Source organism: Mus caroli, unplaced genomic scaffold, assembly GCF_978045245.1.
Source record: "Mus caroli unplaced genomic scaffold, Mus_caroli_1 scaffold_6, whole genome shotgun sequence".
In the NCBI taxonomy this organism is placed as follows: Eukaryota; Metazoa; Chordata; class Mammalia; order Rodentia; family Muridae; genus Mus; species Mus caroli.
The window spans coordinates 107,501,011-107,526,469 of record NW_028227261.1 but is presented as its reverse complement, the minus strand read 5'-3'; the positions used below and the strand labels follow the sequence as shown (position 1 = coordinate 107,526,469).

General features: G+C 48.2%; 1 protein-coding gene and 1 long non-coding RNA gene across 2 annotated transcripts in view; one reads left to right on the top strand and one right to left on the bottom strand.

Annotated features, from left to right (window-relative positions):
• Nucleotides 1-14,108: 14,108 nt before the first annotated feature.
• Nucleotides 14,109-23,966, bottom strand: LOC147004324 (uncharacterized). The gene is made up of 2 exons (XR_015047384.1): nt 23,704-23,966; nt 14,109-16,537 (listed from the first exon to the last, which is right to left on the bottom strand). It is a non-coding gene; the product is annotated as an uncharacterized LOC147004324 (long non-coding RNA).
• Col15a1 (collagen type XV alpha 1 chain) overlaps nt 23,244-25,459 on the top strand; it is a 104,722-nt gene continuing 102,506 nt past the window's right edge. The window contains exons 1-2 of the mRNA XM_021160109.3: nt 23,244-23,644; nt 23,728-23,816. Of these exons, the coding sequence (XP_021015768.1) occupies nt 23,634-23,644; nt 23,728-23,816 (100 nt within the window). The 5' untranslated portion in view covers nt 23,244-23,633. The remainder of the gene's footprint in view (nt 23,645-23,727; nt 23,817-25,459) is intronic.

The following is a 25,459-nucleotide window of genomic DNA, read 5'->3' as shown; positions in this document are numbered from 1 at the left end:
CTTGTTTGTCAAAGTTGATCGCACTCAGTGACAGCCAGTCATGGATTATGGTGTGGTCATCTTTCTGAATCTCTGTTGCTTTGTCTGTATAATGGGTATAAGAACCTTTGCCTGGAAATTGTAGAGTGTCTGTGCAGAGGCAGAGACAGTGGGACATGGTCCAGTGGCAGAGCTGAGGGATTCTGTGTCCTTCCCATCAGTGTGGTCCTTTGCTGAGGGAGACCTCACCAGATTCAGTTTCCTCTACCCAACCTAAACCCTCAGTTTTCTCTCCCTCTGGTGCCTAGATCTCTCTTCCTCAGTCTTGATCTCTAAGATATGTCTGTCTATGTCAGACAGGCCAGAGAAGAAAGGATGTGGAGAAGGAAGTGGGCAAGGCTTTCCCGCAGGTCCTTCGAATTCTCGGACCTCTGCCTCTGACCCCTTTGCCAAATGACTGGTCTAGACTTTGAAATGACCATTTCCTGCCCTCCTGGTGTGCTCGACATCAGAGAGGTGGGAGGAGTGCCAAGATTCGGTTCTAGAAATTCCGAACTGGATTTGCCAGCTTCCCCCTGACGTTGCCTCCCCTGGCTCTGGTGGCAGGCCTCACTCACTGTAGAGGCCCCCCGCCTGTGGTCTACCTTGGACTCACCACAGGCCCAGCTGCCCTGACCATGGGACTTCTTTTAAGAGGCCTTGGCTGGCAAAGCTTTAAGCTACTGTGCTTCCCTGATACCACACCCTCATCCCCCATTGCCACCCAGGCCTCAGGACAGGGAAATTCTCAGACTGTCTCCAGGTTTTTACAGAAACCTCCAAAGAAATGTGTATGGCTCTCATGTGAGGCTCCCAGGCCCCTAACAGTCTCAGACACTTCTACTTTCTCCAGGATGGGGTCTTGGGTAACATTAGAGCATCTCCTTGAGCTAGCCAGGTCCCCATACTCTTATCAGCTCACTGATCATGGGTCTCAGAGGATGCTTATGGTTTTTGTTCTGCAGGTGGAGAAACTGAGGGACAAAGGGTGGGTTATGTGCTCTGAGGCCCCAGCCCCAGCTGCCTGAACCCAAGCTCCAATCATCCCCACCAGAAATATGGATGCTACATCCAGGGTCTGGATGCCCTATGGGGTGGACACACTTACCATTGTTTAGGAAAAGGGAGTGGGTAGGGAAATTCGAGGACTTAAGGACATTGAGGGAGGAATAGCAGAACTGTGGAGGGATTCCCACCTGTTTGGGAGAACAAACCCACATAGGGAGTCTTGTCCACATTCATCCTGTGACCCGACACTCTTGCTCTCTGCAAATGGACTCCTTGGGCCTGTTTCCAGAGGGCCTTCAGTGAGCCAGGAAGCAGGGCAAAGGCAGACCATGCTGAGCCGATGGCACATGCCTGCAGGTCTGCCTAAAGAGTCTGTGAGTCCCTGTGGCTCTAGGCCACTCCCCAGCAAGGATCAGACCACACATCCTGCCTGATTTTCCACCAGTCCCCACTCCCCACCCACCAGCTGCACAGTGCCTTGTTGGCCTCGCCAGACCGCAGAGGCCTATGGGGTTGCCAGGACCAGCAGTGTGCATCTTCAGCAAACTCTACCACTGCCTCCTCTGCACCTTCCTAGCCCATACTGGTGTGTGCACTTAACAGTTTGTAGAGGGCTTCCACAGCATCCACATTGTGTAAGTTGAGTCCTAGGGTGCTTCTGGGAGGTGGGTAATAAAGCATTTTACCTAGGAGAAATACAACCATAGTCACATACCCAAATCCCCCTCTCAGGGGTCTCACAAGGTATGGAAAGGCACATGAGATATGCTTAATGTCTTGTTTGGCAATCCCTTGTAGTCAAGGGACTGAGACAGAAAGATGTAGTTTAAAGCTAGCCTCAACTACTATGGTCAAAGACAACCTGGGCAGTTTAACAAAACCTTGCCTGTAAAAGTCGATAACAAGAAGGAAACTACTGAGAGAAGAAGGCAGTTCTAAGGGGTGATGTACCTAGTTCAAAGTACACACCCAGATGAGAAATATTAGAGTCAGAAATGGGAGCTGGCTCAGTCTTTCTAGCCACCATTATAGGCTAACATCGATTTGACCTCATTAAGAGTTAGAGAGTGGCCATGAACCAGGGGACAAGCTGCCTCCTACAAAGAACTTCCCACCCCATTGACTCTATCCCAGTTAACCACATCTTTCCTTCCCAGAGTAGACTAACACAGGGACCCAAGTGAACCAAGCCTGCAGGCCGGATCACTGTGAGCTCATGATGTAGGTGCTTAGTTTGAAAGTGGCCTAGGTCCCAGACCTGTAATCTCATTATGGCCCTGGAAGGATCATTTATTTACTACCTCAGAGTTCTGTTTTCTCTGTGTGCTGAAGATGGTTGTAAGTACTTGCCGCTTATGAAGACACAGCAGAGAGGGCTATTGTTTCCAAGTACCTCTGTAGAAATTTAATAACTGTTATTCAACTGTCATACATACCATTGAGGCCTTACAAACAGCTGAGGCAATGGAGACTTGCATGCTAATGATTAAGTAATCCTTAAATGATTTACATGGCTCCCCATAGTCGTGTGAACAAAAGCCTTGTTATGGTTTGAATCTGAAATGCTCTTCTCCCGCCAACTCATGTTTTGAAGGCTTGGTTCCCAGCTTGTGGAGTTATTTTGAAGTCAACGGAACCTTTAGGAGGTGGGCCTGGTTGCTGGAGGTGGGCCACCATGGGAGAGCGTTTGAAGGTTTCTCAGCTGTGCTCTCTGCATTGTGGTCTGTGCAGAGCAACAGCCCACACTATTTGATCCTGTGCCTCAGAGCCATGATTGCTGTTGTGGCCTCTCCTGCCATGGCGGACTGAGCTCTCTTTGAAACCAGGAGTCAAAAGAAATCTATCCCCGCTAAAGTTGTTTCTGCTGTGAATTTTGTCACATTAACAAGAAAAGAAACCAAATAAGTCTGAGGAGATCGGGTACCGTTATCATGCTAGAGGAGGAAGTGAGACCAGAGAGTTTTGAGGAATGGGTTTCAGCAGAAGCAGGCTGTCAGATCTTGATAGTCTGGTACCAACAGGGAAGCTAGCAGTCTTGCTGCATCAGAGTCAACGAATGGCTGATTAAGCACGAGGCTGGGCACAGCCCAGAGTTTCTGATCCAGCAGGTTGATGATGGAGTTCTAGCTCCCAGGTAATCAGGGACCACACATTAAAAAAACCCTGTCCTCTCTCTCCTATTAGTGGTCTGTCCCAGGCTGTCTGAGGCCCATTGGCCCAGGTTGTCTGGACACCCCAATACTTCCCTATGTCCTGTGGTCACAGATGCTGCTGGAGGAGAAGAGGGAGGGAGGGGTTGGGAGACAGAGGATCTCTTTTCCCTTATGAGTGAGGAAAGATACTCCATCCATCTACTTGTGTCTGAAACCCTGCAGATGACTGAATCCTTGTAGCAGCCTAAGCCCCTCAAACACAGCCAGAAGAAGAAGACCACTTGTCTGGATCTCGGAGAAGAGATTCATAGCATCCTTCCATAGATTACATCAGCCGTGTGCCTCTAAGAGTCTCAGGCTCCCAGAGCTCAGGAAATGGTACGAGGAGGGAGAGATAAGGACCAGCTTTTGAAAACAGAGAGCACAAGCCAAGAATATATAAACTTAATTAAACAGTTAAATTTATGTTTTTGGAATCAGATGACTTCTAGAAGAACAGAAGCATTGCAGGAAGCAGGGGCATAGGCAGCGGAGAACGGAAAGTCAAAGGCTGATCCATCGTGACCTGAGTTGTAATTTGATGGTTGATCTTAGGTTTGGAATCACCCAGAAGACACAGCTCCCGGGAGGGAAGGGCTACCCTGAGTGTGAACAGCACCATCCAGGCTGGTGTCTCAGATCGAAGGAAAAAGGGGGAGGGAAGTGAGCCCAGCACAAGCTTTTTTCTCTCTGCAGACAATCTTCACACCATGCCCCGCTACTGTTGTGGACCGACCAGCGGCTCGCTAGGAACGGTACAACTGAGATGGCAGCTCGGGCTGAAAGAGAGGAACTAGACGGACGGAAGGAAGAACAGAGCCAAGTCAAAGCAGATTTTGATCAAAGCTCAATTTTACTATTTTGACACGCAGTTATGAAGGAGGGGAAGGGGGGCCCGATTCCCGCCAAATAATCTTGGGGTCCAGTAGCAGGGTGACCACGTGTATGGCTCTGGAACAGCAAAGCGGCAGGCTCCAGCAGTGGGCGTGGCAGAACGATTGAGCAGCAAGCTCCATCCCAATGTAAACAGTGGAACCTAAGCAGGCAGGTTTCAGGCTGGGGGAGGGGAGGCTATACCCTACACCATGATGGACTCTGCACCCTCAAACCATGAGCCAAAATAAACCATTCCTTTCTCTTTTTTTCTTTTTTTTAATTAGATATTTTCTTTATATACATTTCAAACTTCAAATGCTATCCCGAAAGTTCCCTATACCTTCCCTCCGCCCTGCTCCCCTACCCACCCACTCCCAGTTCTTGGCCCTGGTATTCCCCTGTACTGGAGCATATAAAGTTTGCAAGACCATTCCTTTCTTAAGTTGCCTTCACAGAGTGAAACAGGCCACTAATGCAATCTGTGGAGAAGTCTACGCATTCTCCACTAAACTCCTTGCACTTCTTTATCAAGATCTAGAATCCAGGGTTGAGGAAGAACGCATGGGGTGGGGGGACCCCTACGTCACAATCACAGATGTTACCACATGTCTGCAGCAGCCAGCATGGCACGCTCCTGGCTGAGTTAGAACTATAGCCCAATGTGATAGAACTTGAGAGCTCAGAACTAAGACTTCACATTTTTGATGGAAAGACTTTCTGCAAGGTGACTGATTGAGGAAAGGCAATCTTAAGCCGTGGGATTGGGATCATGCGTCCACAGGTCAAACCTTTCCTTCACACAGATAAAGCAACCAGTTCCCAGCAAACCAAAGGTACAAATGTAGACGTTACAGTGATAAAACTTGGAAGAGCAAATGGCCATGTTTAGGATCCTGAATTAAGCAGTGGCTTATTTAAGTCTGCTTCTCTCAGTGATGAGTGCGCTTTTCACTGTAGGCTTTTCACATTTTGAACCAGGTTTGGACCTGAGCATTTTATATTTTATGCTATTTTAAACGGTATTCTTAGTCAGGCATGGAGGCACATAGCTGAAATCCAAGCCCTGGGAAGGCTGAGGCAGGAGGGTCCCTTCAAGTTGCACACTGGCCTGGATGATGTAGCAAGACCCTGTCTCATAAAATAACAACAAAAAATATTACTTAAAGTTTTTATTGTCCAGTTTTTGTGTCTCTAGTATAAAGAGACAGAAGCATTTTATGTATTAAACTGGTACCCTGTAACTCCTGAGTCTGGTCTGCTGTTCTAGCAGGTTCAATGAGGATGCCCTGAGTTTTCTCCCTGGATCTTGATGCCAGCTATAAAATGAAGTTGTTTCCATCTTTTCTGATCTGGATGCCTTTCAGTTCTCTGGGCTTCAGGAACATTCTAGAATCTCTGAGAAAATAGAGCATCAAAAAGAGCAAATAGCATCAGGGAGAACAGCAGCCTCCTGGAGTAGGGTGAGGTTAAGTGATGTTAGTGATATTCTCCTGGACAGATGGAAGACTCACCATTGCTCCCTCTGATTCTTAGTTCTGAGGCTTTTAATTGAGAATGGACATCAAATGCCTTTGGGGCATGTATGATATAGAGAACACCATGATCACAGATGACAGTCTAAACCCAAGGGCAGCCTTGGCTATCTCTGAGGAAACCTGGGAAGGGGAGGAAGGAGTCCTGACATGACTGGAGTCCTCCTCGGGGAGTTTGGTGTGGCTTTCCTTGTGCATAGGACATTGGACAGTGAACTGTAAAACTGCTGTCCTTTCTTCTGCACCAAACTCTCAGAGGCCTTTGACTCCTGAGCTCTACCTGGTCAAAACTGCTAAGATGGATGAAAGTTCAGATTCCTCCAAGAAATGGTGGTGTTCATTTGTGAAGCACTTTTGAAATACCAGGGACTGGCTGAGACCTGCGTAATAGCATCTCCTGAGGGGAAGTTTAGGGGAGTCAATCTCTCCAAGACACTGCCTGGCCTTCCTCTCTTCCTGGCCCTAGGGAGAACAGGCTAGAGGCTCTACTTGAACGCACTCCCTTAGTCATCAAACAGCCCTGGAGTGGGAGTGGTAGAGGCTGCTTCCATCCATTGTGTCGTGAGGAAACTGAGGCGCATGGTGGAAAAGTGACCTGGCCAGGTAGTGAGCGGCATTGCTGGCATTTGAAGCAACCTCTGTTCATGCCTAGTTTGTCTGTGCTCCTCTCTCATCACTGTGACAAATACTCAAGAGGAACAAATGAAGGGAGTAGTTTATTCTGACTTCCAGTTTCAGAAGTTTGAGTCTGCCAGGTCAGGGAGGAAATGGCAGAGTCGAGCAGATCACCTTGTGCAGCCAGAAAGGAGAGGGAGAGGGAGAGGGAGAGGGAGAGGGAGAGGGAGAGGGAGAGGGAGAGGGAGAGGGAGAGGGAGAGGGAGAGGGAGAGGGAGAGGGAGAGGGAGAGGGAGAGGGAGAGGGAGAGGGAGAGGGAGAGGGAGAGGGAGAGGGAGAGGGAGAGGGAGAGGGAGAGGGAGAGGGAGAGGGAGAGGGAGAGGGAGAGGGAGAGGGAGAGGGAGAGGGAGAGGGAGAGGGAGAGGGAGAGGGAGAGGGAGAGGGAGAGGGAGAGGGAGAGGGAGAGGGAGAGGGAGAGGGAGAGGGAGAGGGAGAGGGAGAGGGAGAGGGAGAGGGAGAGGGAGAGGGAGAGGGAGAGGGAGAGGGAGAGGGAGGGAGAGGGAGAGGGAGAGGGAGAGGGAGAGGGAGGGAGAGGGAGAGGGAGGAGGGAGAGGGAGAGGGAGAGGGAGAGGGAGAGAGAGAGAGAGAGAGAGAGAGAGAGAGAGAGAGAGAGAGAGAGAGAGAATGTATAAGCTTGGTTTTTCCTGTTTTCCCATTTTGTTTCACTGATGTCCCCACTTGTGAGAAGATGCTGGCTGCATTTTGACTGGATCCTCCTCTCTTAGTATGTCCTCCCTGGCAAAGCTCTCAGACACAGCCAGAAGTGTGCTCTCCTGGGTGAGTGTCAATCTAATCAAGCTGACACGATAAACCATCACTCACTGTGCCTTGATTAGAACCCAGAAGGTTGAGCCCCACCTCTGTGTTTGCTTCAGCAGGTAGGAGAATCTGAACTCCTAAGGACTCCCAGAGTCCTGGTGTTTCTGGTCCACCAAACAGACTCTGAGAACACCCGTCCTTCAGTCTCCTGTGCATCCACAGCCATCCACAGCCATGTGAAGATTCTAAGAGTGAAAGAAAAGAATCCTAGAGGGTGAGCCAGATCCCCTGGGCTCATGAGGAGACTGAGAGCATCCGTTTCCCAGGGTTGGACAGAGCAGTCGGAGTGGCACCCGGAATCCTCACCCAGAGTCAGCCAGCAGCTGCAGTTTGAATTAGGGATGGATTGACCAGCAGTGGGAAGCTTCGCAGGGACTTAAGTCATCTAAAAAGAATGCTTGACATTTATTCTGAAAGATATCTGTCTTTCAATCCTTGTAGCTCAAAATGATACCCTCCCAAGTACATTTTTATGTGTTTCAAGTGGTGTCTAATTCATTCTGAGACATCTATCAGACAGACAAGGTGCATGGAATTCTTAAAGCTTTTCGGTAAAGTTTTCTAAGAAAAATTAGACTTGGGGTGCAGTGGGTTCAACACTTCATTCCAAGAAACAAGGTGAAGCCTGGCTGGGGAAATCCCCTGGTTGGAAATATGTGTGGACATTCCGAGGTGTCAGAGGGGTTGGAGTTATCTTTAACCTTCCAAATCTTTGTTTTTAAGTATCCCCCCAAAAGTGTTATCAGAGAGAAGCTGGTTTTTATTCATTCACTTGCTCTTTCCTGGGATTACCAAAGACCATGGTAGGATTTGGAGGCACTTTAGGAAGCTTTTTAGAATCTCTGTATGTGGAGCAAGCCCAGCAGAGCCACTGGAGACGGGGTTATAATCAGGGACAGGAGCAGGGGCAGGGTTGTGGGAACTTGAGGGCCAAGTGCAGTGGGCCACTCTGCTTTCGGGACCAAGGTCTTGGTGAACCCCCTGCCTTCACCGGTCTTTATGCAGGGACATAAAGACCCTGCATATTCCTTCCTGGGGTGAGACCTGTGAACACAACTGCAGTTGGGGCTCAGGTTTGAATGGGAAGGGAAGCCCTATTTCTTAGAGGTCTTCCTGGGGCCAGCAGCTTCCATAGTCCTGGGAGGGCCTCTTCTTTTAGAGAAGTCAACAGAGAGGTGAGGTGATTTCCCCATGGCACTCAGCTGAATCTGAAGCCATCTCTCCCTCTCTCTTTTTGCTGCTTCCAGGCACAGGGAACCCTTCTCAAGGGAACCTATTCCTCCTTCAGCCAGTCACAGCCTCCCGTGACTGCTCCTGCATCCCTCCCACATCCATCTCCAGCCTCCAGCCCTAGATTCTAACACCAAGCCCTACAGGGCTGCTCTCTCCAGTAGTCTGGGTAGACAAATGCTCTGTGCTCCTGGTCAGCTGTTACCAGTTTTTAGACTTGTACTTCCTGGGGCCACCTTCTCCCCTAAGAAAGAAATGCCCTGGTGATCGGGAGGGTTCTTTAAGTTACATGCCTGCAACAGAATCTGAGGCATTGCTCTTTTATGCCCCTTAGAGGCTGCTGGTCCTTGGATCTACTGGACCCGGTGCTGTGCTTGCTGGTCCTTTTTGTTCTTGTAGCATCCAAGATGTCAGAGAAGGAAATGAAGGGAGGATTTGCAGTTGGTCCTCAAATCCCCATTACAAATAGAACACTAGGAGAGGTCACCAGAAAGCAGGGTGTTTACAGAGAAGTTAGCAGTGCTGGGCATGAAAACAGAACCCTTGGTCCTGTCTCAGCTCTGCTGAAAGCTGAAGCACTGGTGGCTATGGAGTTTCTGACTTGTGGTCACATTACATATTGGACAAAGATGGGGTTTTCTGTAGCATGAGTCCTAAACCAGAAACCAGTCTCTGAGGGTTCCAACATGTCAGGTCCAACCACTCACCCCAAAGAAATTAAATAGAAATCGGGGTGAAAGGATAGGTAAGGAACTTCACCAAAGCAGCCATCTGAGAAGACAGGCACCGAGCATTCCAGCTGTATCTCAGTGTTGATGAAAACCCCAGGGTTACACATCACACACACACACACACACACACACACACACACACACAGAGAGAGAGAGAGAGAGAGAGAGAGAGAGAGAGAGAGAGAGAGAGAGAGAGAGAGAGAGAGAGAGAGATTCAGAATTAAGCAGTCTGGGTCCAGCTGTTGTCTGGTTGATCTTTTGATCTTTATCTTGGTTTTGGTCTCAGACTGACCCAGAGAGAAATCCATGTTGCTGGAGGAAGAGATTCATAAAATTATTGTTTGTGCTGCTGAGGGGTGCGTCCCTCAGGACTACACCGGGAGGTGATAGACCTGGGAGGCTCCTGGAATCCTGAAGTGACCGCAGGATTAGGCAAATGTTGACTAAGATGCTCGGGTATCTTTTAAGGGTCCTTAGCCAGACATTGTAAATCAATCAAGATAATCCTCAGAGGGCATACCCAGAGCCCCATCTTTCAGGTGATTCTAGGATCTTTTAAGTTGACAGTGAACAGTTACCATCGCAGATGGATGCCTAGTGAGGGCCACTGAGCCCCAAGTGGATGAGTGATTTCATGTGTCGTGGAGAAGACTTCTCAAATGTTCTATCACCAAATGTGGCAGCTCATTTCTGTAATACCAGAATTGTGGAGGCTGAGGCAGGAGAACCCTCAGTGAGGCCAGACCCATGGGCTACAATATTGAGACTCTATAAATAAATAGGCAGACAAATACATAAACAAATGCTCTACCAGTTTGCAGCACCACCAACACACACAAGAACTCTACCTTCACGCTCTTGTCTGCAATGGGTCTCCTGCCCACATTCCTCCTGGTCACAATTTCCCCCCAACTGAACATATTTAAAGTGGGTCTGATTCTGTGGTATGCCCAAGATGGTCCTTCAATCTTTGCTACCTCTCTCTTTGGGAGTCGGGGTTTTAATCCCCTTGCCTTGAACCTGGGCAGCCTTTAGTGCCCTTCTTGATTAATGCTGTGGGGTAGAAACAAATGTCTTTGACATCTGAGGTGAATAAGCAACAAGAAACCTTGAAGCTCCTACCCGGGATGGTTGGGGTACTCACGGTGGGGGTGGCGGTCACCATGAGAGGGGCACTGCCAATCTGAGGATGTTCCAGCAAAGCTACGGTCTACTGTTGGATGTCACTGAGTGTCCTCAGATGCCATGAAGAGCAACAGAACCACCCAATTGAGCACTGTCTTAACTTCCTAACCCTTGATGCTGTAGCTTAAATCAAATACTCAGGGATTTTAGGGTGCTTTTATTAACACAGTGGCAGATAACCAGGACAGAGATCTTTGCTTTCGTCCTCTTAAAAACAAAAAATGAAAGAAGGAACAACAACAACGAACCACTGGTTGATTGCTTGATTGTGTGGCCCTTGTGGGGAGGTCAGAGGAAAATTTGTAAGATGCAGTGTCCTTCTTCCTTGTGGGCCCTGGGTATTAAACTCAAGTCATCAGACTTGGCATCAAATATTTTGCCTGTTGAGCCAACTAGTGGCTCATCCCTTATCTAGCTCTTGTGTGAAGCGGCACTGGTTAGTCCTGGGGTAGAAATTTGACTGCTTCATCCCTGGAAGACCCTGTTTGTATGTCTGCCTTTCACCCACATCACTGAACTAGAGCTTCTATGGAGGAGACTTCTACTCCAAAGCTCCCTTCCAATTCTCCCCTGCCTCCAAAGTTCCTGGATGAGAATTTGGGTTTATTTCCTACATTTAATATCCACATCCAACTGATGAAGGCGCAGAGAGTGCTGGGGATGAAATAGAAACTCTGAGACGCTCAGCATCATTTCAAAGCTCCCTCACAAGAAGGTCCTTGTGTGTGTATCCACAGCAACCGAAAAACACAGAAATAAGAAATTGGTTAAACACTAGATGGTTTCTGCAGTAATGGAATCTGGTATTTTTGTGCCTAGAACAAAACTACATTTAAAAATATTTTCCTTTTTTTGCATACATTTGTATTTACCTCATTTTAAAAATTTGGTGTGTTCGAATGATAATTAATGATGGAACAGGCAGTTTTTCATCCCAACTTCTAATCTTTATTGTTTATGGTTTTTTCCTGGCTAAATCACTAATTTCCATTGTTTTTCTTTTTCTTAAAGAGATTTCAACTGTTATGAAAAAGTAGAGATAAAATAACAAAAGGGGAAATTGAAAACAAGGTACAAATCCACAAGCCTACCATTTTGACATAGTGACAACTACATTTTTACATTTCCCTTTTGCTTTTACAACTTGTGTGCATTTGGATATTTTTCCAGGCGTTTCCACCTAATATTTTATCATAAGCGTTTTCTGTGACCCTTCATGAATTTTATGCCCCTCATTTTTAATGGCTATAGAATATTTCTTCAAGGTTTAGACTTAGCTGCCCTCCTTCTCCTTCATTGACTATTTGGGTTGACTCCAGTTTTTAACTGAGTAGCTCTTTGATAGATATTTTTCTACATATGGCTTTTGCCATATTTCAGTGTGTTTTCTTAGGCTAGCTTCCCAGAAAGGGATTATTGAGTCAAAGCCTATGAACATTTTTATGGCTTCAAAGTATCTTTTGAAGAAGGTAGGTGTTCCATTTCATGAGGTCCCCAAACATGAGAGAGGAAATTTGGCTTACAAAAAAAAAAAAAAAAAATTCCTCATCACATGCGCATGTTAGCATTTTGGCAAAAAGGCTGCTCTGATAATTTTCTGAGTAATTAAAACTTGCCTTTTCCAATGAAACAAATATAAAAAGTTATGTCTTATTTTATTTGTTTCTGGGGACAGTCTTTTCTGAGACACTTTGTGCTTCTGAGTTTTCCTCGTGTTCCAGAAGCCCTGTTCTTTCCTAGGTACTCACAGACCACAGGCAGCTTTGGGCATGGAGGTGGGGGTGGGGGTGGGGATGGGTCTGACCCCATTCCAACCACAAGATACCATGTCAGTCTCAGCCCCTGTGGGCTTCTTTGGACCCAACATGTTGATAGAAAAACTCCCAAGTTGTCTTTTCTTATGCTGTATGGACAGTGAGGTGGACCTGATCAGTAGTTCTATTGCTCTTTTGAGAAGGCAAGTGAAACAGAATGAATGAATGAGTGAATGAATGAATGAATGAAATATGAATGGGAAGCCAGAAGTCTCTGCCCTTTGTCCACTGACTGACTTTGAGAGTGTTGATGTTATTGGCTTCCTCATCTCTGTCATGAGGATGGGGGCACAGCCCTGCCCTAGGCTGCTGTGCTGATCCTTTGAGCTAAGGATGTCCTGATAGTCCAAACCATGTGAGCTGGCATCATCTCATAGGTTCTAAGAACAGAGGCTACAGCAGAACCAAGGCTTTCCTTTTGCTAGCTTGTTGGTGAAGAAGATATGAAGTAGGGGCACTTGGCTAGGGCAGGGTTCCCCAGGCTAGAAGTGGGAGTGAGGGTTGGGGCTGCAGTGTGCAAGCATGTGGCTACACAGGTAGTGTCACAGGGATAGGGGGGACAAGTAGTATTTTTGACTGGGCTATCTGTACGGGAACACAGAGTCACAAAAGTTAGGAAGCAGAGAATTGAGCCAGGATGTGGGGGCTGTCCAGGGTGAGGAGCTGGGCTCCATTTTCTGAAAGGGTATCTTCCAAACATGTTGATAGAACAGTTGTTGAGAATACTGTTACAGAGACATTGGGAGAAGAGAAGAGATCACTTGTGATAGAGACCTTAATGCCAGCCGATTGAGCACTGGTGGTGAAGGCTGGGGAGATCTTAGGTACAGAGAGATGGAGACCTCTACCCAGAGTGTCCAGGCTCTTGTCACTGCTGGGAAAAGAATTTAGAGAAGGGACAAAGTAAGGAGTTGGGAGCGAGTTTACCTCAGAGCAAGGTACACACACTCAGGGTGACAGGGAGTAGAGACTGTGATGAAGGGGGATGGTTATTCATCTGTTAAGGTGGGGAGTCCCAGGAGTGAATGGGGATTTTTCCAGCAGAGAGTTTGTTCTTGTTCTTGGATATGACAGGGTGTCAGACGCACGAAGGGAACACACAGTTTTCAAGTCTCATGACGTGCAGATATCATTATAATGAGGCAAAGGGAAGTTAACTGAACCTCTCTGTTGGCTACACTGCCACAGATGATCTGTTTATTCATTTATGTTTCAAGTGTGAGGTATGTGTGTGTGTGTGTGTGTGTGTGTGTGTGCATGACTGTAGGTGCCCACTGAGTCAGAAGAGAGCATCAGTTCCCTCCCCCTGCCCCCCCCCAAGCTGTAATTGCAAGCTTCTGGAATCTGCAATGCTGGGAATCAAATCCCTGCCCTCCGTAAGAGCAATGGATACTCAAGTGCTGAGCCATCTTTCCAGCCCGATGAAGCCCTGTGATTTTTAAAAAGTCAAGCACGAAAGCAGAAGGGTGATTCCCATCTTGAGAATTGCCCAACGTTCCTATCCAATGGCTGATTAAATAGTTTGAAATCATCACATGGGTCACTGCCTACTTGTGGATCATGGAAACAATTTAAGGGGTGGGTGATCAGCTGATTTTGACCTTTAATAAAATGGAGCAGAATAAGGTAGAAGATTTCTGAGAACTATGTAGAAAGGAGAAGTGTTTCTGCATGGTGAGTGCAGATGGGATTGTGAACCTGATGGTCTCTATCAATAAAGATTGACAGCTACAGTCTGGGTGCATCTCTCAGTGTGCACCACTGACACTGTTTTGCTGAAATGTTTCATGTTAGGTAGACTACCTCTCTCATTGACAAATATGGCACCCTTGGCCTGCCAAGTGTTCATAGCATCCAGCTTTGTTGTGACAAAAGAGATTTCCTTTAGCACACCCCTTCTCCATTTCTGAATGTTCCCAGAGCACTACTGAGCAGCTGTAAACCTTTGAACCTGTAGGACTGAGGGAAAAGGAAGCTTGTCTTAGTCAGGGCTTCTATTCCTGCACAAACATCATGACCAAGAAGCAGTTTGGGGGGGAAAGGGTTTATTAGGCTTACACTTCCATACTGCTGTTCATCACCAGGGAAGTCAGGACTGGAACTCAAGCAGGGAAGGGAGCAGGAGCTGATGCAGAGGCCATGGAAGGATGTTCTTTACTGGCTTGCTTGCTCTGGCTTGCTCAGCCTGCTCTCTTATAGAACCAAGATTACCAGCTCAGAGATCGTCCCACCCATTGATCACTAATTGAGAAAATGCCTTACAGTTGGAGCTCATGGAGGCATTTCCTCACCTGAAGCTCCTGTCTCTGTGATAACTCCAGCTGTGTCAAGTTGACACAAAACTAGCCAGTACAGAAGCTATACCCTGCTGCCAATCCCAGGGACCTCTTCCCAGTGGTACCCAGAGGATTCAGGTTCAATGGCCAGAGACAAGAGATAGTGTCAGACAAGGCGTGGGCAGAAGAGATAGCATGTCACTGCCCACTGTCAAAAGCCAGGTGAGGCTATGTCACTTATGAATACCCATCACTTTGGACCAATGTCTTTTCCCCTTTCTGGCTTAGTTCAAGGACACATTTGACAACACTTATACTTGACACAAAAATAGTAGTCCCATCTATCATATTCATATTTGCCACATCTTGTGTGTAGTGTTCAAAGAGTGGCAGCCATTGTCTGTGTATCGATGGGGGAGCCAGGTGGAATGGAGGGCAAGGAGCCTGAAGCTATGGAGCTCTGTTTGCATCATATCGCACAGGCTGCTGTCCAATGACAGCAAGGCGATTGATTCCTCAGTCACACTAGTTCTCGATTAAGCAGACCTGCACAGCTAAGCGTCCATTTGACTTGCGAACAGGTTACAAGGTCTCTTTTAGTCCTAGGTAGCTTTCTTAGATCCTAAAAGCCTTAATCCAACAAAATGCTTTTTTTCTTGTTCTTCCCAAGGTGGGTGAGTGATGAAGTTTATCTAGGAGCAGTATTAGCTGCATGTCTCCGCTGGAAACAGTAAATAGGTCTTTGTTGAGACAGTGTTTGAAACCTAAGTGAATTCTCATGTGAATGATTCTAGGACAGAGTTCACCAAGCAGGTGCTGCAGAGTGACTCTAGACTCTCCGTGACTGTGCACACGAGGCCCCAGGAGATGCTTAGCTCCAACTCGAAAGCCCAGCATGAAGCTCGTGCTCTGACAACACAGAGACTGGGAAGCTGGACTTCTTAACCTTCCTCCAACAAAGCAGTTCTGAGGCAGGCACTGCACAGGCTAGAAAACAAATCCGCCATGGCTGTCGAGTGCTGTTTGTTAGAGCAGAACCCTCTCTGGCTGGGTTTAACCGAGCGCGTAGAACCTTGGGACATCTTAAAGGCACAAAGCGGGCATTCCCAGATCTGATGCGCAGTGACCTTGACGCCGTGTGTGAGAGGACTGGGCAGAGAGAGGGGCAAAGGGAGCAGTCAGGACTTTGGATTAACTGTGATGCTGGGCAAGTCATTACCCCCTCTGGAGGCCAGTGGAGCTGGTCTTGAAGGTCTCTGGATATTCTGCTCTAGTTGTTATTCTATGACTCTGAACCCAACCCTATTATTAGATTGGAGAGACCAAAGTATTCAGTGATACAGCTGATACACAAAAACACTCACTGTATTACTATGTGTTTGAATCACTTAATTAGGGGCTCCAGGCACTTTCTATTATTACGATTACTTTTTCCAATTCATGAAATTTGAAGAGTAGAGAGAACTAGTAACTTTCCTAAGGTCATACAGCCTATAAGGGACTATATTTGAATTTAAAAGTCTGTGGTCCAATCTTTGGATACCTTACATTGCTCATACATCATAGACTGGGTAGAGTTCCCCACTATCCTCTTGGAAACAAACATCACCTTCCTCTATTCTGTGGCTTTTGGAAGACCAAAGTCATCTTCAATATTTAAGCAAGTTCCCAGGGGCCAGTATTTTTGTGTTTACCTTGGATGCTGGCCTCTGTGTCTAGTAAGTTATAGACATTCTATAGTTCCTGATAGTATAGTCTTCTTGCTTCTGGGTCCTGGTTGTAGCTCATCAGTGTGTGCTTGTTCTGTTATTTTGGCCAAGATACAGAGCTTCTGTCTCCATCAGTGCCATAAGACTCCAGTGCCCTAGCATGTCTGTGTTTGGTAGACCTACCAAAGTTGTCACAAGATTGTCGCTTCTGGAAGAATTCTTGGGAATGGAGGGTCAGAGGAAAGAGAAAATGAGCATCTGGTAGAAACTGGCTTGTCTCCCTCGTGCCTTTAAAGAAGCTGCTTCTCGGGTCTCATCCGGGAGAGGAAGGGGAAAATATTTATTCACCCATTGTTTCTGCTTGCCATTGTTCAAAGTTGTCCACATATTATTTCCTGTGCCTTTGCAAGGGGCTCATGTGTGCACAGCAAATGAGCCCCACAGCATCCCACACTTCCGGCCCCATGAAGTCCTGTGGCAGGAAGGAGAAGTGGTTGAGAGTTAAGGCACTGTCTAGTTGTGAGCATGGCAAATGGTGGATACTGTGGTGACTTCAGTAGCCAAGGCTATACAGTGGCCGCAGCAAATGGCCACCTGGAGGCAGGAAATTATAAAAGAGGGTGCTCCGGGAAACCGGTGAGGCCAAAGCTGTGTCCTGGGTTGTGCAGTCCACTTGTGAACTGCATGCACAAAGTTGTTCCCAGTCAAGAACAGATATTGCTCTTACACAGCAGTCCCTGCCTCTGTGGTTGTAATTTCCACAGTTTCAGATACCTGCAGTTGACTGTGGCCCCAAAATATAGATGGATAATTCCTCGGCTTCCATTTCACACTACCCTGTGCACACCATCTACCTCACTTCCTGTCAAAACGAGACATTGCATCATTCCATGTCATCACAAGAGAAGGATGGAGTATGTATTAAGGAGAGCGCAGTGGAGGGGGGGCAGGGCAGAGAGAGTGAGGAGGAGGAGGGAGAGGGTTACAGCAAGGGGAGGGAGAGAGGGAAGGCTACATCCACAGGTTTTTATTGGCCATGTTGATGTGACTGCTCTCATTTATCTTTATTTCATGCTTTTGACTCTTTTACTGTGCCTAATCCATATAGTACATTTTATCAAAGTCATATATGTTTTTAAAAAAATGGTGCGTGTGGGGTTCTGATCCATCTGCAATCCCAGGCATCCACTGTGGGGGGGTGTCTTAGAATGTACCCCAGAGATAAGAGAGAATGGTTGTACTGTTGCACAGGGCCTTTCATTTTATGGGAACACAATGTTCTTCACATATTTTAAGAAAAGAGATGAAAGACTGGTAGTCAGAGTCCCTTGTGAGACCACGGCTAACTGACATCTCTGCAAAGCCAGAGAGTAAAGGCAACTCCATCCCCAGCTGAGCCTCCTCCTCCTCCTCGTCCTCCTCACCCACTCTAGATTCCCTTTGTTCTCAGCCCACACTTCAGATGCTCTGGCCAGTTTGCCTGGAGAGACGGTCCAGACTTCTTCATCCTTTTGAAGTTTAGTCTCATGCTTGCTTTGACTGCTCTTGGACCTCCTGGCCATCATCCTGAGATCCAGAAACAGCAGAAATCGTCGAGATTGTTCTCTTTATCTATACGTGTCTTCTGCCTGTACAAAGTAGCAGCTAGGATGGCTCCTGGTGCCCATTGAGCCTCGCTGTCCTCCCCACTGCTCCCCATCAACACACAATTTTTTTGCCTGTTTGTCCACTGTCATGAGAAACTCAAAATGGCCTAGTCAAGCCACAGCTTCAAGATTCATGGAAGCGCTGTTCTACTGGAAAAACTTTTCTGTTGGATGCCACCACCCTGACCTGTGACAGCCCAGGCTTTCAATGTTTCTCTGGACAAGGAAAAAAAGACTTAATCCCAACATGCTACCTTGATTTTTCAGACCCAAGTATATTTGGCCCTCATATCTGTGGGCTCTGCATCTGGGGATTCAACCAAATGCAGGTTAAAACCAGACATTCTGACGGTACTATGTGCATACTTTTCTTGCCAATATTCCATGAACGAGAGAGCGAGAGAGAGAGAGAGAGAGAGAGAGAGAGAGAGAGAGAGCAAGCACATGCATGTGCATACAGGTCCCAATAATAACTAAAGACCATGGATTTGAGAGAGAATAAGGAGAGGTCTTGGGAGGAGTTGGGGGAAGTAAAGGGAATGGAAGGAAATAAGGTAAATTTAAAAAACTAACTAAATGAAGTATGTGGGAGGGTTGCATAGATATGCAAGTATTATGACATTGTATATGAGAAACTCAAGCAGTTTTGTATTTGGTGTCAGAAGGCCCAGTTATCTATGAATACTGAGGGACATCTGCATCCTAGATCCTTAAGACAGGGACGGCAAATCAGCGTCAGCTGTTTTGGTACTGGTGAGGAAGACTCCCTCCATCTGTCTGTTACCAGGGTGATGGCTGGGCTTTCTGAGGGGTGTCATGGAGATCTCAGTGTGGGCATCTGTGGCCAGTGGGATAGACAATCAGCATTGTCAGTGACTAGACATGCTTCAGAGGGGAGGGGTCCATACTGTTGGACAAGAAGGAAGAATGGCTGACCTCCTCAGGACACTGGTTGCAGAGTCTTCTCTGTGGTAGGTAGTCTGTAGTGAGCAATGTGAGATGCACAAACTTTGGGCATATGTAGGCCACCCCACATTCCTCTTCCCTATGTTTTCTTGTGTGTGTGGTGGGGGTGGGGGCTGGTGGTATCTGAATGTATGCTTGCTTGTGTGGAGACCAAAGATCAACTTTGAGTGTTCCTTATGTTTTGAGACAGAATTCCTCACTGAACATAGATCTCACCATTTGCCATTTCTTGTAGTCTGGCTCTCCAACAAGCCCCCAGGATCCACCAGTCTCTGTGCTGGGGTTATAGGTGCTCACACCACACTGGGTGTTTATGTGGTTTCTTAATTTCAGTCCTCAGACTTATATCTCAGATACCGGAGCTGCTAACATCCCCTTGGCCCTCCCTGGGACCTCCTGTCCTGAATCAGCCATCCTTGTCTTTCAGACTGCTGGCCATCATCCAAGACCAACTTCTCAGGCCTCTCTCTAAGGCCACTCCTCCCTCCTTCAGGGAGGTAGGCCAGCACACAACCTAAGGGTGTACCAAGAGGGAGGGTTCCTTCATGGTCACTATGGAGGGAGATGCAGGACTGTATGTCTACACCCCATGAGGACCTGCACAGCACCCTCATTTACCTGCAACACAGCTCAGTTCTCCCCTTCCCTTGCTCACTGGTTGCAGTAAACCACCCACGAAGCTGGAGATGGGAGTTGAAGAAGGGGCCTTGGCATAAAGCAACAGAGGACACAGGAGGCTGCCTGCCTGTTCCCACGGTTTACCTGTGTTTCCTGTACCGTTGGGGCCTAATCTCAAGTACCCCTGTACACTGAGCTTCCGGCAGAGCCTTACATCAGCAACTTGACTTCTGCAGGAAAAGTCAGCTGGGCGTTCCTGAGACTTCTTTCCCACTTTGCGATAGAAAAGCAGAAGCCATCCAGACCCCAGAAAGTACCGAGTGCAGCAGCAGCAGCAGCAGCAGCACCAGGACTTAAAAGGAGAAGGTGTGCCAAGTCCCTGGAAAAATCCAAATGGACCGTAGCATACGATAGCAACTCACCCTGAGCTTTGCCAGATGGTAGCATCAATGGTAGCTGCAAGGCAGATGTAGTGTATTTCCTGGAACTGATCAGCACAGCCTTTGGCAGTGAGTTACAGGATGATCCTGCAAGTGGGGTCTCAGGGAAGGCTCCAAAAAGTGTGCTTTCACATAGTAAAGGTGGGAATGTATGATAGTGTTTTATCCTGCAGGTGCATGGACTCTTCAGTGTGCACTATCATGAAACCCATAGGAATGCACCTCTGTAGTGCTTGTCCCTCTCCTATGTTGATGACATTATACTAACCGGAGCCTGTGAGCAGTGAGTGACAGACACCTCAGATACTGGGTCAGGCACATGAATGTGTGAAAGTGTGGAAGAGAAATTCCCTTCTCTCATCCTAGGCTCCCCAGACAACAGCATCTGGGGCAAGTCTTAGGTGCCTCTGTATAGTGAGTATCATCTTAGAGAACAGGGGTGAAGGCATGGGGCCTGTGGCAGGGAAAAAGGAAGAGCCCATTAGAGGCATTAGCTGTGTGCATTGTGAGAGAACATTTCAAATGACTTGAGAAATTCCTCAAAATGTGGCTGGAGGTAGAGCCCAGGGGGAAGAGTGCTCACCTGCTGTGTGCCCAGCCCCAGGAGTATTTCCTATAAGGGGGGGGGGGAGGAAGAGACCAAGAGGAAGAGGAAGGTTAAGAAATCACTGTTTTTGAAACACAGCATCTAGAAGAAAAAAAGAAGTAGTAGATATTTTCCATTGGCTAAAAAATTGGAAGGGGGAATTTAATTCTATCATGCTTGTAGACAGAATAGGCTCCAGGGCCAGAGAAAGCATTCAGGTAAAGGGATGTAGGTGCAGCCAAGGAACAATGGCCACTATGCACATAAATGACAAGAGAGAGGAGGTAGGAACACATTTGACAGGGCACTGGGTGTTTGCTTATGCACTCTCTCTCCTGTTTTCTCTTGCCTGTCTGGCTTGTCAGACTTTCAAATCCATCATTATGTGACATGCTGAACAACACGTTTTCTAAGCCTCCTTTGCATAGACACAGCTGAGGTCTCATCAGAGCACAAGCCCCTCCTGGGCAGCAGATATATGCAGAACTGTTGTGGTTTTCTCCTGGTTATCCAAGAGGCAGCCCTCTTCTCTGGCTATTTTAATAAGTTCACTTCTAGCAGGCTAGCGAAATCTGCCTTTTCTGTTCATTAATCAGATACACAAGGCAGGCTTTGTGTATCTCTTGTGAGATACCAAAGACACATCCTACCCACATACTGAAGAAAGTCCAGTTCAGAATGCCATGCACTGAGTCTTGGTAACCTTTTCTCGGACCAGGTCTGGGGTGCTCCTTCCAGGTTCCAGTGCCCTTCCAGCTGCTGGAGACGGTCTGAAGAATGCCCTTGCAGACAGAGCCTCCTGGAACATTTGGCTGGATTATAGGAAAATGGACAGTCTACTCCTTTAGTCAAGTTCTGGAGAATTCGGGACATTAAATCCCCAGTCTCCACACGTCCCAGTCTTGCAGCTTGGCCTGAACCGTGGTAAACAATTTAGACTAGCTGGGGTATGACATGATGCTTCCTTTTGGCTATTTCTACAACTCTGCATTGAATGGAAGGAAATCACTTAAGCCCTCGCAGCACTGTCTGGCAGGAGGTGGAATGCCTCGCTTGGCTTCCTGCCCCATCAGTCCCACACCCACAGGGGACCATCTCCCGCTCCCTCTCAGCTCCTAGGCCTGAGATATCCCCGGTCTTAGGCCATAACTCTCACCTTCAGGCCAAATTTCAACACAACAATCTTGCTTGCCTTTTCCAGGTGAAGAAGAAGCAAACCAGCACGATCGGCCAGGTTCTGCTTCCAGTCACCACGTGAAAGAAGACCCAACGGGATATTTGTCTTTAGATTTCAAGGAGCTGGGTCTCGGGTGCTTACCTAGAAACAACAAATGTGTACACAGGACTTCTCTGAGAGGATGGTAAAGGAATCTACTGAAGTATCCAGCACTAATGAGTTGAACCACAGTCAAGCCCCATCAGCTGAATACAGGATGTACCTTCCTCCTGGGGCAGGCCAGGCTTGTGGCATAAAGTCATCTTATATGTATAACCCAACTGTATCTGTGCATTAAATATAAGCTCTTCCCTATTTCATTTAGACACGGCCATCTCTCCATAGACCCCTTGTTTGCTCGTTTGGAACAGGGTGGTGAGCTCTCAATCCAGTTCCACTCTGACTTATGAGCAAAGACAGACTTCAAGTGTGGTATTAAATAGGACTGGTCCTTTGTCTTGTTGTTGGGCGAAACAGGAAATGGTGGCAACCATGGTAAACTGGAGGATATTGCCCAACTGATGCAATTCCAATAAAATCTGACATCAAGAATGCAGGTTCCATGTCATCAGGTCTACCTGAATTCTAATAGTCCACAAATTTGGTTTTTCAATTTGTGTGCATGTATTTGTATGTACATGCATGTAGGAGTGCCCACAGAGGCCAGAGAAGGGTGTTAAGTCGCAGGAACTAGAGTTGCTGGTAATTGTAGGCTACTCTATGTGGGTGCCGGGACCTTGGGTTCTCTTCAAGAGCACTACATTCTTTTAACCTCTGAGCCATCCCTCCAGTCCTACAAAATATGGATCTTAATAAACAGTTCATAATTATAAAATGTTGTTATTATTAACTTTTTAATTTGGAAGCTATCACTGACCAAACTTATCTGCGGACCACATGGAGACCCAGGCCACCCGTTTATAGCCACTGGCTCTAACTGTCAAACAGAACAGCCTTGGGTGCTACAATCTTCTTAGGTAAATCTATCTAGGAAGTCAGTTACAGATCTGGCTGGTGCATTTTACAAGTAATAGAGAAATCCAGACCCAAGAAAGCCAATTCCCCATGGTTAATCATTTGTAACAAGTGTTATGCCCATCACAGAAGGCACAAAAGGGGAACGAGAGTCAAATCCATAGACAGGGTGAACAGATGTCAAAGTCACCTTAAGTGGGCAGTATCCTTAGAATGTCCCCTATCTTCCTTGTTAGTTCCTTGGAGCCCTCCTGGCTTCCGGTGCCTCAGTCCCTTAAAAGCCAATGGTCCTGCCTGGCTTGACCCTTGTTGTGTGTCCTCACCCCCACGTTTCCTGCAGTGCACTAGTTAGTAACTGCAAGAGCTCCTAAGGATAGCGTGTTCAAGAGCTAAGCTCCCAATTTCTGCCTTCTGTGTTGCTTGTTAGTTAAAGGGGTGTCTTGTCCCCAGCGGGCAGGTAACACACCTGACTCTATGCGCCCAGGTCAACATTGAGACCTTGCTCTTTCCTCCAATGTTGATTCTCTTGTGTGGCTCACTGGATGGATGCCTTGGTAAATCGTTTGGCTTCTCTGGACTTCAGTTCCCCTTGGTCAAGGTTTTGGGATTCCAAAATATTCAGAGTCCCCCTTGAAGGACCCCACGAGTCCTTCAGAGTCCTTGCTCTGTGCATGACTTCCATCCCCACCGTGTTACTCTGGGGCATTCAAGTGGGATCCTGGCTGGCCTGCTGGGTGTGGCACAGCAACCAGGAGCGACTTCAGCCGCGTGGCTTTGGGACACTGCCACTCCCCTCTGAATCTCAATAGCCTAGTCTGTCATGTAAGGAAACCCCAGCGATCCCAGCCGGCCCTGGGTTGTGGAGCTCTGCGTCTGCATGCGGGGCTTTCCTCGCGGGTTACATAAGGCTCTGGGGTGGTGGGAAGAAGGGGGCGTGGGGAGGCGCAGCGGGGACCGGCGGCGAGGTGGGGCACCGCGCGTGGGGGAGCGCAGGGCGCGGCGGAGTCGGGTTTCAGAGCGCGGGTGACTCAGGCGCGGGCGGCAGCCGGGATCCCGCCGTCGCCACCGAGCGCAGCCTTTGTTCCGCGGGCGAAGTGCAGCTGGGGTCCGGCGGCTGCACCATGACACACAGGTAGGACCCGCGCCCTGCTCCCCCTGCACCTTCGCCTCACCTCCTAGCCTCCGCCTCACCTTCTCTGCCACCGCTTCTTGCAGGAGGACCGCGCAGGGCCGGCGCCCGAGGTGGCTGCTCTCCATCATCTCCGCGCTGCTCTCCGCTGTCCTGCAGACCCGCGCTGCGACAGGTAAGCCACAGCCGCCTGGGTTTGCGCGCCCGGGTGCTACGGCGCCTCATTCCTGGACATAAAAGGGAGTACTTGCTTGGCGCGGCGCACGGGCCGTCTTGCCCTGGGTCCTCCCGGCCCCCCGGGTTCCTAGGCGCTGAGATGATTGCCTCAGCCAAGGCACACAAGAGTATCTGGGCTGGACGTGGCTCACCAGAGCGGGCAGAGAGGGGTTTTAGCTGTACAGTGACACCATACTGCCAAAGTATCCCAAAGCGCGCTGGGCACCCGTGCGCACTGGGCTGTAGGGTGAGCAGGTCCCATGTACACTCAGTCCATGGGAAAACATGGTCTTCGGCAGGGATACCTTGACATCCTAGTCGTTCCTGACTGAACAGAGTCGCTAGCACGTTTGGTTCAGCCTGAGTCACTAGAGGTCCCCATCCCTGCCGGACAGAGGCGCAGTGGATGATGGACTAAGCCTGAGAAACTGATCTTTCTTTCTCTTCTATGGGCCTCAGTTTCCCCTGAGAGGACTCAGAAGCTGTTGGATTAAAGTGGGTCTGACTTAAAGTCGAGCTGCCAGTGTGAATTGCGCCTCTGTCGGGTGACTGTGGGCACCATTTTTTCACTCTGCATGCCTCAGTTTCCTCATCTGAGAAGATCTGGTTAACTAGACCCTCATTGTTCCAGAAGCGTTGAGAAGTGTAACGGACAGATGGGAAATAATGTCCCTTCCATGAGAATAAGTGTCGGAAAGATACTCTTCTCAGGAGTGCCTGTGTTGGAAAGCACTGTTAGGAAAGGCTTAGGAAGTGGCGACTATGAAAGCCAGAACTCAAACCCAGTTGGGCAGGTTCCTGTCCCTGCTCAGCCTTTGCATTATGCACTCAGCAAAACCAGGCTTTTGGAACAACAGCCCTTACCCGCTTTGGACTTAGAGAAGTAGCGCATAGCCCAGTTGAAAACAGTGAGGGCAGAGAAGCGTCGTTTAGTCCCCTAGGAAGCTGGTCCAGGATTGGTGGTCTTGTTTGATTCTGTAGTTACTTGAAAATGCCTGGTACCACTCCGCCTGTGATCTGCAAGGGAGCAAGGCGCAGATGCAATGATAGCTTTTCCTGCCAGGGCACCCAGCCTGGTGTTTCGTGCAGATCAAAGGGCAGTTGGAGCAGAGTTCTGGTTTCTCCCAAGGATAGCCAGTGTGGAAACCTTGCAATTTCCCATATGACATAGGGCTTTGCCAAGTCAGCAGCAGAGGGCAGCTGATGCCATCCAATGCCCCTTTGGGATTTGAAGAGGGCTCCTGGAGCCCTGAGCTGTATAGATCTTGCATGTAGTTTACATGGTTAATTCTTACTCAACCTTGCATTGAATGAGGTCTGAATGGGTTCCTGTCTCAGTCACTATCCCAGGAGCTGGAGACTAAGGACTTAAGATATCCTATTCTGAGCACACTGAATCCAAGTCCTAGCTTTCTAAGTGTCTAGAGTAGGATTTGATCCAGGTACTCTTACTCCAGAGACTTTGCTGTCAACCATCAATCAAAAGAGTTTCCCAGACAGAGATGGCCTTAAGGTCCCCCAGTTCCCGGTGAGTGCTCTAAAGGGAGTGTCCTCCTCATGAGAGGAGCGCTGTCCACCTCCAAAGCTCTTATATCCTGCTGT